This window comes from Parasteatoda tepidariorum, chromosome 7, assembly GCF_043381705.1.
Source record: "Parasteatoda tepidariorum isolate YZ-2023 chromosome 7, CAS_Ptep_4.0, whole genome shotgun sequence".
In the NCBI taxonomy this organism is placed as follows: domain Eukaryota; kingdom Metazoa; phylum Arthropoda; class Arachnida; order Araneae; family Theridiidae; genus Parasteatoda; species Parasteatoda tepidariorum.
In genome coordinates this window covers 79755447-79769326 of record NC_092210.1, presented here as the reverse complement: position 1 = coordinate 79769326, position 13880 = coordinate 79755447, and the positions used below count along the sequence as shown (strand labels likewise).

The window sequence follows — 13880 nt, the reverse complement described above, 5'->3', positions numbered from 1 at the left end:
GACTAAAGCATACTAATGTTTTTTTCTTTCCAAGAAAAGAATACAGAAGTTTAGAAATAAAAAAACGTTAAACATAATAAATTAAATGCATATCATTTATAATATATTTGGGTAATACATTTATATTACGTAAAAAAAATTTCTCACGATAAGACAAAAGACTTATATCTATGAAACGTGGTAGAATTATTTGACCGTTTAACTGGCAGCATATTGATAAAATGCTAATAAAGGCTCTCCATTCGTGAAGGGGAAATTACAGCTGTTTTCTTATCACACTTTAAAAAGATTAAAATCGATACATATGATAAGTACATGAATTTAAAAAAAAAAATATTCTTAATCCAATGGAACAATTTTGAGTCCTTCCTGAGGACCAAAGACGAAATGATTTATCATTTTCAATTTGAACAGTTTCTTTCCTTCACGAACAATAGCACGATGCCAAACTGCAAAAAACAAAAAGGGGTCATAACAATTTCGGTTATTTTCACCTTACGGGAGAACTATTATGTGAAGCTATTTTATTATATAATGAAGTCTGCACAACAGCATTTAGCATCCATATAACAAAGTTGGGATTCAAGTTAGGAAAAGCGCTCAGCGAGGAAACTGGATCAATCTTTCGCACTTCAAAAACATCTTAAGTTCACTCATTTTTTGACAAATGAAAATATTATTTTTCCTTAGTTTAGTTGCACGCACGCCTAGCCTTTTTTCAAACCGAGCTATTTAATTTCACTATTTATTTTTACTATTTCTCGTTTTACTCTTAAAGAAACTTATGAATTGAAAAGTATTGTAAAAAATATAATATAAAAGAAAGGAATACATTCGTTCTTTCCCAAATGTGTAGTTTTATTTTCTCAAGTATGGTGTCTGAAGAAACCTTGTTTCACACCACTTATGATTCTTCAGTGAAAAGTAGAATTTAACTGGAAAAAATATATAAATTTGAAGATACAAAAGCAATGCGTTAATCCTTGAACTCGATACAAAAACACTCAGCAGTTGTGTTTTATGATTTTTCTTATCGTCGGCTGGATTTAATACAATTCTAAATTCCATACTTCCAGATAGAACATGATACAAATGAGAAATGTAGTGGTCACGAGGTAAAATAACACAATGTTAGTAACAGCATTAAACAACATTTAGTTGTAGTTTGAAGGAAAAATATCAAGTTTAAACACATAAAAGCCGGAAGCGGCGAAACTGCAACAAATTACCTAATATAAACATTACTACTTATTCAATACAATCAAACTAAACAGTACTAAAAACTTAGCAAGACGCAAAAACAAAAGAGCATAAACTTCTTAATTATCAGCCTTTATCACGGTTTGAAGCAGTTACTTTTCAGTGCAACTAACTGTATTTCTCTCTGCTATTTAATAGAAAAATAGTGCTTGAGAGTGAAATTTCAGTATGAATTTAGCTGTGTCTATAAATTTATATACAATCATATTAAAAAAGAAAGAACGAAAAAGGTAACGTTTCCCCACAAGAAGTTTATTCAAAGACAAATTTAAATTATTCAAAAGCAGAAAGCACTTTGCTTTTCTAAATAAGAAAATAATGGATTTATCTTCTTTTTTTTTATTGTTTCAGAAACAAAATTCTGTCAGGTGGAGAAAAAAAGCTTGTTTTTAAGATATTCACCTTGTTCTCATAATATGTGCTTTATACAAGGTGCATAGCCAAATCTTTCAACAAAAAAATAAGCACCTTTTAAGCACTCAAAAATATTTTTAAGCACTATGTACGTTAACAAAATGCAAAATAATTTTAAAAGACTTTACATGATCATGATAAAATAACTAGTTTCTGACAAAGAACTCTTTTCTTGATTATATTAGCCATTATAAAATGATCAAGAGATTTTTCAATTCGATATCAGAGGGTGGAAAATGAAGCCTGAAATTCTTGTATGTTGCAAAATGCAGATGAGTTGCACACGAGAGTGCAATAATCTCACCGAATTCAGCTCAGTAGATGCACATACAGAGTCGCAAGTATTTCACCAAACATGTAAAATGATTGGCGCTTTCATACGCTACGGATCGATTGTACGCCGAAATGTTGTTGAATGAACTGTGTAAATGTTGGATAGAACAATGTAAAAAGCACGCTTTTGCATAATACGTGGCGAAAATCGACATGGTAAAGAAAAAAAAAATCTCATTTTCGAAAAGGGAAAATTAAGCACTTTTTGAAAACACCCAATGAAACTCCACAGGATTTTAAAAAAGCCAAAAATCGAAAATAAGCACCTTTGAGTAAGCAATTTTTAAGAACGCTAATTACCATGTTCATATCATCCCTATGTAACAAATGTGTTACATACTAGTATACCCAAAATGGCTGACAGAAATAAAACTTAAACACAATGAAAATAACTGAACAAAATTAATAAGAAAGTACATCTTCACTTTTGTAATATTATCCTCAGAACATTGGTACCAAACTTTCTCACTAGAGTGTACAAAAGGTATAAATTAAGCAAAATGTTTAACTACTATAATATAAAAAATAGACTACCTTACAATGTGAAGTATTAGATAAACTTATTTGCTCAATGTATCAAACACATTAAAGAAATATAAAGTAAAAAGATATATGCCTAACCATTAATGAGGATAAAATTAAATTTATCATGGCAATAAATAAAACCATGGATATATTCCCTTTGAAAATTAATATACATTTGAAACTATAAATTTAAAATCCAGTTGCAATAGCAGTATAAAGCTGCAAAAGCATAAAAATCGAATCCATGGCAGAAAATCTTTTGGTCTTTAAAACAAACTCATATTAAAATTGATAGCACTAAAACCAAAATTAATCTAAGACAGATCTTTGATAAAACCTGTCACACTTTACGTGAGTGAAAGTTTGATACTCAATAAAGCGAAAATCTTTAAAAGAAAAATACTGAGGAAGATCTTAGGCACAGTTGAAATAAATGATGTGTGGAGATATATAATAGCTGGCTAAATGTCTAAACATAGTAAAAATATTAAGAGCAGGTCATTTATTTAGATATGGTGATGTATACTCAACTAAAAGTATAACCTTTTTAAGAATAGAAAGAAAGCAACAAAAAAGGAAAACAATCCCCTAGATGGCTGAAAGATGAGAAAGACCAATGACAAATCGGAGAAAATAGTGAGCCAAAGCACAGGAGAAGGTTAAATGAAAAGCATGTGGAGTTACAACATTGGCCGGTGACAGGCTGTAGTGCTGAAGAAGGAAGTAAGGTCTGTACTTAAAGTTGTTACAAAAGTGATGCAAAACACATATTGCACAAAATTAAGACTCGTAATTGTAATTAACGTATACTGTAACAAGTAAAATGTCTTAGCGTGAATAATATGATACTTTTGTAACTGCAATGAGTTTGTAATAGTTATTCATGACTGTTAGGTTAGGTTTTATTTATTCCTAGCCAGCGTTATTTGTGCTGATAAGGAAAATTCCTATATGAAGCAGGAGTTTTGACTTACCGACATAAATTGTAGAGTCACTTCATTCAAAAATTTTTAAAAAAAAAAAGATATTTGAAGATTGCATGCTTTATCATAACATTTCATTTGGTTACAACAGCTTAATATAACTTAGAAACAGCTCAGTGACTTCAGCATAATGATGAATATGAGGCAATGAAGATTGAAGAATACAAGACACAACATCAAATAGGTAATTTAACGTAACCATGGATGAAAGACAAATAAGACATTCATAGCAACAATTAAAATCAATAATGATTGAAAGAACAACATAACAGTCTGAGTTACAGGTTTATTTAATGTTGACAGTAACACAATCAAAACTTTTTGTTCACCCCTAAATTTAAAATAAATGTCAATTCTAAGCTATGATGTACAAGAGCAACGGATCCAGAAACTGCTCTCCCTGGTGACAAACCATTAAGGTAAATGTAAATATAGAAATCCCAAAAGTAAACAAACCTATGAATTTAACCAGTAATGCCGGGAATTTGGGGGCTTTTGATATGATGTTATAGAATTAGAGCCAGAATGTTATAGAGCTTGTTGAGGAGAAATTATGGTTTGTGAGCAGACCCTTTACAAAGTTCTTTCTTTGAAAAACACAGCTGGTTACTTTATTTATTATTTTAACTCTTATATTAGTACAACTATTTAATACTTATTTTTTTAAATAAAAAATTATTTTAAAAAAGTCTTAAAGCACAGATATTTATAATAAAAGGAGAGTTTTGCTTTTTTTTTTTTTTAAAGAATTATTCAGAGGTAACAATAAATAAATTATTTCGATAAGAAAAATAGGTTGGGTTTAATAGAATAAATTGGCTGTTACTGAAAGTAAAAGACCTGCATGAATTGTAAGGTTAATATAAATAAAATACAAATAAATTAAACACCTTTTATTTTACTTTAAATATGAATCTTTGAATAAAGCACTTTTGAAAAATATAACATCTCTAAAATCTGATACCATGCAGTAAATACTTTCTATAATGTAATACAACCAATGCCCCATATAAGAACCCTTCTATTCAAATGAGAATGGACTCATAATAAGAGATCTCTATATCTAATTCAAATAATAATTGGCTATCAACTTAACTATAAAAATAGAAGGCCAATCGGCTTGCTTTGTCTCAGGAAGATTTACAATTAATTTTGTAAAATTATTTTAAGGATGGCTACGAACACTTAGATAAAAAATTCCAGGACTTTCCATGGATTTTTTTCAGATCTAATGTATCAAGGGACCAGGGACCCCTCACAAATCTTATGGAAATTAATCCTCGATCAAGTTGGCTGAAAATTTAAAATGTATATCAAACTATTTTGATCAGAAATATTCATTGATAAAAAGTCTGAAAATTAATAGTATGAAGTCTCAAACACAAGTAGTAGTTCTTAATTCTCTAATACCATCACAAAACTAGCATTAACCAATGTGCACCACATAGAGGTAGTTAAATCAAATTTTGCAAGTGTTATACACCTTATTAGAGTTGATCCTTGAAACAAAAAGATATCTGGCTGTATATAAATATATATAGCCTCTCATAACATGACTAGCTATCAATCATTGGAATATTATTAGCATTTTGTTGGGGAGGTTGATTTGTTGCATCATAGATACATTCTATTAACTTTGTAGACTTGATATAATCTATATACCAAAAATATCCTGAAAATCACCTGTGTGCAGGTATCAAACGTAAAACGTTGTGTGCAAGCACACTTTAAGCACAATAACCATTGCTTTCATCTCTTATGCTTAAAGGTTTGGTATTGCTGCAACTATCCCATTTTGGGCTTATGTCAGTGAGAGTTTTTGTTTTGAATGCTTAAAACAATGGCATAATAAATTTTCAGCTAATTTGATAGAATTAGTTTCTATGTGGGGCTTTTCCCTATTTTTTCAGTAATAGCATAATTTAATAAATCATTATTTAGTTCTATCTTTTTCTTATACATAAAATATAACAAAAAACACTTTCACTTGCTATTGAAATTAGGAAACAATATAAAAAAAAAAATATTTAAAAAAATTATATAAAAAATAAAATAAACCTATAATGTGGAAAGATTTTGGTAGATAGTAATAAATGGACTACACACACATAAAATTTTTTTTTTCTATTTATGACAAATGAAGGGTAAGAATTACTTTTAGTTCAATTCAACATTAGTTTTCTTTCTTTTGAGGATAAAATTTTTTGATTAGTTCAAATTTTCTAATAAATGCAACTCTTTTCCAAAAAATATATTTTTTTAAATTGTTACAAACTTTTAAAACTTTAATAGTTATAAACCCATTGATAAAAAGAAAAGAAAAACTTTGTAAGAAAATTTATTTATAGAAATAAATTTAAGCTAAATAAAGAAAACGATCATCTTTCATAGTTTGTAGGAAAAAAAATTTTGAAAATTAATAGGTAGAAATTTTTCTTTGTTATGTTAGCCATCCTGAACTTTACTCAAATCATTATAAGAGTGACTATTTACCTCTGTGAAATTCTTCATCTGCCTTATGAAATGAAACAGGTGATTTAGGTCCAGCAGCATCCTTCAGGTCATCATGTGAATGGGGATCATGATGAGCTCCGTGCGGATCAGTCGTAATACTCCAAATGGCATTCCCAAACATGTCACTCCTTTCCCATGCAACAACACTTAAAAGTACATAAGCAAAACTAAAACCAAAAGTGATGCCAACAGCAAGAGTTAATATGCATTTACGGGAAAAGGCCACATTACCACCAACATGAGAGGATGACACAAGCATTTCAGAAAACAAATAAGCTAGTGTTTATGAAGAAAATTAAAACTCCAACACAGAATCTAGAAGTAAAGAAAAAATAAAATCAGATTTTCAACATTTTTTATAATACATATTAAATGAAAAAATTAACAGTTATATTGACATATTCCCTTTCAGACTATTTTTCTAAACAAATCTTTCTTGACAAGAGCTTTTTAACTTTTCATTAACAGTGAACAAAAACAATTCCTTTTGAAAAAGACCAGATTTTTAAACTCAATAAAACATTAACACAGCTTCTTTACCATTTAACTAATTATTAACAGTAACAGTATAATACACATTTGAATTTGACATTATTATCATTGGAATAAATTATGAACATTTATCTTCATTTAACTATAGAGAGTACAGAGTTCTCCTTCGGAGAAAAAAAGGGTGGCATGCTTCTTCACAGAAAAAGGCACTTTGAGTTTATAAAGGACATTCACTTAACACCGCAAAAATTAACAAAATGTGTAATGTAAATGTATCCTGTAATAACTGAATTTGATCATCAACAGTTTTTAAGTTATCATCTTATACTATTTTATGTGTACATTTCAAAAAGTAATTTTCACTCATTATTTAAATAAGAGAAGAATTTGGAGTTTAAAAATAATATATAATAAAAAGCATGCTAAGAGCATGCATTTTATTTTTTAAAAAAAGTAAACTAAAAAAAATATTTTTTGATAAACAGCTTAAAAGATTTCTTCTATAATTTATACAGAAAATTATTAGAATATAACCATTTAAAGGTGGATTTCTTTTCCTTTTTTTTTAAAAAAAAAAAAAGCCAACTTTTTTAGAAATTACTAGGCACAAATTGGCTAAATTATTTTAATAATTTGCTGGCCACAAAGTTAATAATTATAAAGTTTTAAAAACCATTAGGATTCTAACTTTTTTTAAATTTTTTTAAACTAATTCTCACTAGAAGTTTTGGAGTTTAGTTTTAATCTATTTCAACAATATAATTGAAAATCTATTTGCAAATTTAAAACTTAATCTAATTCCCACTTGCAACTTTGAAATTTGCATTTTAGGATGACTAAAATTTTAATCAAGTTTTTATTTGCAAGTTTGATTTACAAATTTCAAGATAACTGAAATTTTATAATTCTCATTGAATTACATTTTCACATTTAGTGTATACCATCAGAGAAACTTAATTTTTTTGAACTTATTATCTACTGTTGTTTGTTTTGTTACAGATAAAAACCATAGATTATCAATCACAAAATTCTTTTAAAATACTTTTTTTGCTCACATAAATTATTTTTAAGATCAATAAAAACAATTAACCAATTTTTAATATCTCCTAAAATATTTATAAAAATGAATTAAATTCTTTTTTCTTGATTTAACTTTTGAAATGGATATTTACAAATGCTGCATCATTTTTCCAATGATTTTAATTACTGATATAGAGTGAGCCAAAAAAGTCAAAGTATCTGAAATCTTTTAACAGTAGTGTGACAAAATTGTCAAAAAGCATTTTTAAGAAGTATGCAAATTTGCTGCTTTGATGGACCAAAAATTGTAAAAATTTGACCAAAAATGATTAGAGTTCATAAAACTATAACAAATTATAGATTTTGTTGAGTTACTAGCAGTGGCACTTAAGAATTACCATTTCAATGATGAATAACTGTTTCTCTTGGATCTAAATAACTGCAAATAAGATTTGAAACATTTTAGTTTAGAAGTCAGCTATGTTTAGAAGATTTTATCTTCAATGTAGAAAAATTTACCAGTGTTTCATGCTGTATTTCATAACCATAAACTATTAGAAGGCTAAATATAATATTTTTCACTTATTTTGACCTAAATTATTACAAAATAATGTAGGAAGTATGAAAAATTTGTTTAATGAAAATTCTGCATAAAAGATTAAAGTATTGGTCGATAACTTTACCACACTATCTTTAACACCCTACACTTTGACTACCTCTACAGTCTATACTTCAACTTTTTTGGCCCAATCTTCTGATATTAGCTTATTTTTTAATCTTAATATTTTAATTTATAGATTAGAAACTGTTTCATCTGAAACAAAGTCACCTACAGGAAGAGAAGAGAAAATAGTAAGAAAAGTTCTAATTTAAACTTATTTATCTTTTTACTTTTTCTTATATTAAAAAAAAGATTATTTTGTTTTAGCCACCTAGGCCAAATGTTCTTGAAAGAGCTAAATCTGATAGTGATGCAAAACTTATTGATGATAAAAGCATCAAAAATTTCAAATGCTCTCAACGAAGTTTTCGTAGAAGTTCTGGAACAGGTAAAGAATGATTAACTAGGAGTATCTCCCCCTTGAGTCTGGGGGACTTTTCCCTAGATTCAAATAAATTGTCTCATGTCTTTTCAGTAAACAGACTAAAAATAAAGTTAAAGTATGACAATTTAAATACTAATATTTTCAGTTACTTTTTAATGCAGTGCAGATCTCGGAATTATTTAATTGTTAGTAATATATTTTACTAAACATCATTTTTAGAAGTCAACATAATATTGTTGGGAANAATAATTAACTTGGGATCTGTATCAATGAAGTAGAGCACTCATTAAAATTACAATAGCCCCCATGACAATTACAGCTTAAGGGTAAAACATCACTTTTTTAAGTCTTGAAAGACGCAGTATACAAAAACTGTATTCAAATCAGTACACAGCACACTACACATTTATTGCAACATTTAAAAAAATGTATGTCGAAAGCTTAGATTAAAAATGACAAATAAAACAAATATGCACATGAATCTAATGGGAATGAAACATTTACGAATCAAAACAAACTGAATTTTGAAATCACACTAATTTTCAAATTGTCACTTTCATTCTCATAGATCTCAAAAAATAAAATTACTTTTCAAATTGAACAAACAAAGAGGTTGATACAAATCATGTTGATAAACAAAAATATTTTTGAAAAAAAAAAGAAGAGGATAAAAATCCATAATACCAATAGAAATTCGAAATTTAAGTCTATTCTAAGGAATCAGTCTATTCTAAGGAAAAATTCATAACTGATTTTTAAAAGGATTAAAACCACAAAGGTTTTCTTTTTTAAAAAAAATAGTTTTAAACATACATTTATTTAAAATTATTAATTTTAGGCAGACAGATTCTTGAAGCTAGAATTGTACATATGGAATATTGAGCATCAAATTTTTAAGCACATAGACTTACTAAAATAATCATGATGAGCAATCATTTCTAATTTTTGGAGAGTTCGAGAGCTGCCTCATATCCATGAACATTCTACATAAATGTTTATTTAGTAATAATCCGTAATTCATGTTTCTTGATACTTTTCCATCTGCTTCAAACAAACTACACATTACCACAACAATCTCCAAATTACGTTTGAATCAGCCTTTTACTCTCTTCTTATCAACAAAACATTTTAGCAACAGAAACAAATACGCAACGCCATCTGTGAACAGAAAAATCTTTATTTTCAACATATATGCTGAGAGAGCTACAAGTTAATGATTAGCATTGACCACCCAAAATCAAATTATATTTCGCTTATTTACTGTGCCAAACTTTACCATTGGTACACAGCCTTGTGATTGCTTTTTTTTTTCTTGAATTTTATTTTTTATAACTGGACGGCAAAATATTGCAGCGAAGGATAATATTTATAACCTTTAAAAGCTCCAAATCAAATTGTATATTCGTATTTATTTTATGTTAGAACAAAATTAAGAGTTAATGCTTCCTGAGTATAAAAAAAATGAATAAAATGGGGCAANATATTTCAAAAAAAGCTTTTGAAACGAATTTTAATTATTTCAAAATAATTAAAATTATTTTTTCCAAAATCTCGATAAAAATAAACTAATTAAAGCAGGCGAATATATATATGAAATTTAATAACTGTTAAATTAATTAGATGTAGAATAATAATGTTGACGTTTCATTGGCATTTACAACAAAGGAAAGTATTACGACAAGTGATAAAAATAGCAATGCGAACGAATGTTTGGGGCTCTGTGAGGTCCAAACTTATGTTTTTCTAGAAAAATATTGGGAGTAAATTCCAGAATTATATTTAATTAGCTTGAAGGTGACTTTTAATGCAGCTTCTAAAAATATGAGGAACTTTCAAATAACGGTGGTTGGACTGCTCAATTTTTTTGCAACAGCTGGGCCTGAAATTTCTGGCACGCCTCTTCGATGATTTTAACTCTGCATAACTTGTACCCAGGGGCCCCCATCAGGGGGGAAGGTGGGCGCACGATGCACCCACTTAAAGCTGGGGGGGGGAATTTTTACACTTAATAAAACGAATAGTTTGGGGGGGATTTAGACGGGAGAATTTCTTTTTTTTTTAAGTACATAAATAAAAGAAGCAACTGGCGATTTTCAGGTATACATAACTTGACTACCGGCGCTAACAAGGAAGAGGGAAGTTAGCAAATTTTTTTTTGGGGGGGGGGGGATGAATGCTCCTAAGAGCTTGGTGGAGGATGGGGCCACTGGCCGGGGGTCACGATTAAAAACACCAGTCTAATGTCGGGCCCCAACTTTATCAAAATTTTATATAGGACTCTTTTATGTTTGAATGAATATTAAATATTACTGTCAGACTTTTATCAAGTTGTACAAAACAAAAGTATTGAATTACAAATTAAAATAAGAAGTAGATTTTTACCTGAGAAATAAATTTTTTTGCTCCATTGGTATGATAAATTTCACAAAAACGAAGAAATTAGGTTTTTTTTTAATGAAAGAAAAGTATTTTAAATCTATATAGATTTTTTATGAAAATTGTCCGCAAAAAATTACAACTAATATATTTTAGTTCGCGGGCCACAAAAAAGGCTTCTAGGGCTGGATGCGGACCGTGGGCCGCCAGTTGGTAACCACTGGTTTAGATCATACGATTTCTCATATATATCAGTGAAGTTTAAAGTCTTTGGAGGTTTTAGGGATAGACAATATATTACAAAAAGAAAAATATGTTTTTGATCACTCTATGCCAATGTAGTAATAGATTTGTAACTTATGACAGTTTTTTTGGTTATTATATGCAGTAACAACATAAAATTTCGTAAGTCTAGCTTAAATATTTATAGAGATATAGACATTTTTATTTTTAAAAAGAAACATCTCTTACTTTTTTTTCTTTTGCTATTATTTTAAAAAAATTAAATTAAATTAAACAAAATGTTTAGAGCAATTGAAAATTGATTATAAAATTCTTACTTTAAAATTTGAGAAAAATTCGTTTAAAACTGTGCAAGATGTGAGTTATTAAAGTAGTTCTATAATACTGCTCATGCGAGGGAAGAATTTTAATTTTTCTTCTTAATTTTGTAGTGAATTGTATTGGCAACTAATAAAAAACGTCCGATTTGAATACATTAAAAATTTAAAAAAGTTTCACGCAATTTTCAAAGTAGTTTTCATACTTAAAGAAAGCTCGAAATGATAAGGGGTTTTCTACAATTATTATTTTGCATCATGAGACAGAATTTAATAACAAATGATATACCTTACATACATCAAATGTTCAAACACCAAACTGTGATTTAATAAGGAAAGGAAACAGGCGAAAAAAGACACTTTTATGGAAGTTGATTCCCAATTTTGCCGGTAGTGTTTTTAATAAATAGTATAAAATGAAATATGAGGGAAACATTTTATCTCTTTACAGCATTCTTTCAAAAAGTACGAAAACTACTAAAAAAAATTGCTTGAAACTTTTTGAGTTTTTAAGATATTCAAATCGGCCTTTTTTTGTTGTTGTTAAATACGATTAATTAACTACAAAATCAAGAAAAAAATTAAAATTTTTTCCCACGACTACACAGTAGAAAAGAACTACTTTATTTGCTCGTATCTTGAGCAGTTTTCAGAAATTTTTCTCAAATTTTAAAGCAAAAATTTTAAAACTTATTTTAAATTGCTCTAAAAATATTGTTTAAATTTATTGAATATTTTTAAAGTTATATCAAAAAAGCGTAAAACAAAAAAATTATTATTTTTTTAACAGAAATATTCATATTTCCATAAATATTTTAGCTAGGTTTACGAAATTTTGTGAGTGTAATTATTACATATAATAGCCAAAATAATTGTCACAAGCAAATATAAAGCTCCAATTTTTTTTTTTTTTTTTTTTGCACGCGTTGCTCAAAAACATTTTCCGTTTGTAATTTATTATTGAACCCTCAAGCCTTCAACAACTTTAAACTTCATTGATACGTATGCGAAATCGCCTAATCTAAACACTTCTGAAGTTATAAAATAATTCATAAAATATTTCTGAAGAAATATGAAAAAATGTATTAGTATTGAAGTAATCCCCGCAGTGCCCGTGGTGCGGGGAAGGGGTGCACGAGGTTTGAGGACGCACGATCGACAAATAATACACTATGATAGGGCTGAACACCAGCTTTCTATGTGCTGTTTGCGGCAACACTTAAATATAGTAAAAAAATTATAATTTTTTTGGAAAATAAAAAAACTGAAAATTTTGAACTGCTCATTTTTTATCGATCCAAATCTAAATCAATGTAGTTTTTCAATCGCTTTTTATCTGTGATTATTGCAACAAATTTCCAAAGTTTTAATCCTCAATTTTCCAATCTTTTTATTTCGACAAAATTATGACATTTTTCTTCTTTTTTTTTTAAAAAAAAAGAAAGTTTTCTTTTCTTTTTTTCCTCTTTTTTGAGTCACTATTATATTACTATTTTCGAAGTACTTTCTCTACGTACTATTTCTCTATCTTTTCAAAGTTCTTAATGGCCCTTTCAAACAATTTTGATGATTCATGTTGGTTTCAGTGTGACTCATGGTGGTCCAATATCATTTGATGGTTACCATCATTCAACATTTTCGAGAATGTGTTTATGGTTTCTGATATGCCAAGAAACTTCTAAAATTCCCTGATGGAAAATGCTTCTTTAATACTATGATGGTTAACAAGCAAAAGAAGTTTGACTCTCATGAACCAACAATTCATGATGATCCGTGGTGGTCCATAATGGTTTCAATTAAACATTTTCATGATGGTTTTATAGGAATTCTTGCTGGTTCTCAGGAATATACCATTAAAAAAAAAAATTTTATGTTAGGTTATGATAAATCAGTCCGAATTTCAATATTGAGATAATGGTTGTTCATAATTGTTCCAACATTTGATACCTAAAATATTGTGATGGAAATTCGTGATGCTTCCACATGAACAAACCATCAAAACAAGATGCTATTCTTGTATTGGACCCTTATAAATCAGTCCGAATTCCTACATTGAGGTGCTGGTTACCATAAAAAATATAATGCTTCGTGATGGAAGTTCTGATAGTTACTATCAAGGTTATGTTAGCCCATCAATGGAAAACCATCAAAATTTTGACTTGAGTAAGTACACATTTATCTAAGCTTATTTCGTAACTAAACTTTGGCTTATACTCGTTTTTCTAAGTATCGTATCGTTTCCAATTTTTTTCTAATGTCCATCTTCTTTTAATTTTTTTCTATTGTTACATATTTCAAAATTAAGTTTCTCTCTTTTTATATATATATATAATTTTACAAAACCATAAAATTAGATA

General features: G+C 28.4%; 1 protein-coding gene across 1 annotated transcript in view; it reads right to left on the bottom strand.

Moving 5' to 3' along the window:
• Positions 1-9741, bottom strand: part of LOC107451861 (Glycoprotein-N-acetylgalactosamine 3-beta-galactosyltransferase 1) — an 85500-nt gene extending 75759 nt beyond the window's left edge. The window contains exons 1-2 of the mRNA XM_071183689.1: positions 9499-9741; positions 6009-6344 (exon numbers count right to left, since the gene is read on the bottom strand). Coding sequence (XP_071039790.1) covers positions 6009-6288 — 280 coding nt within the window. The 5' untranslated portion in view covers positions 6289-6344; positions 9499-9741. The remainder of the gene's footprint in view (positions 1-6008; positions 6345-9498) is intronic.
• Positions 9742-13880: the final 4139 nt, after the last annotated feature.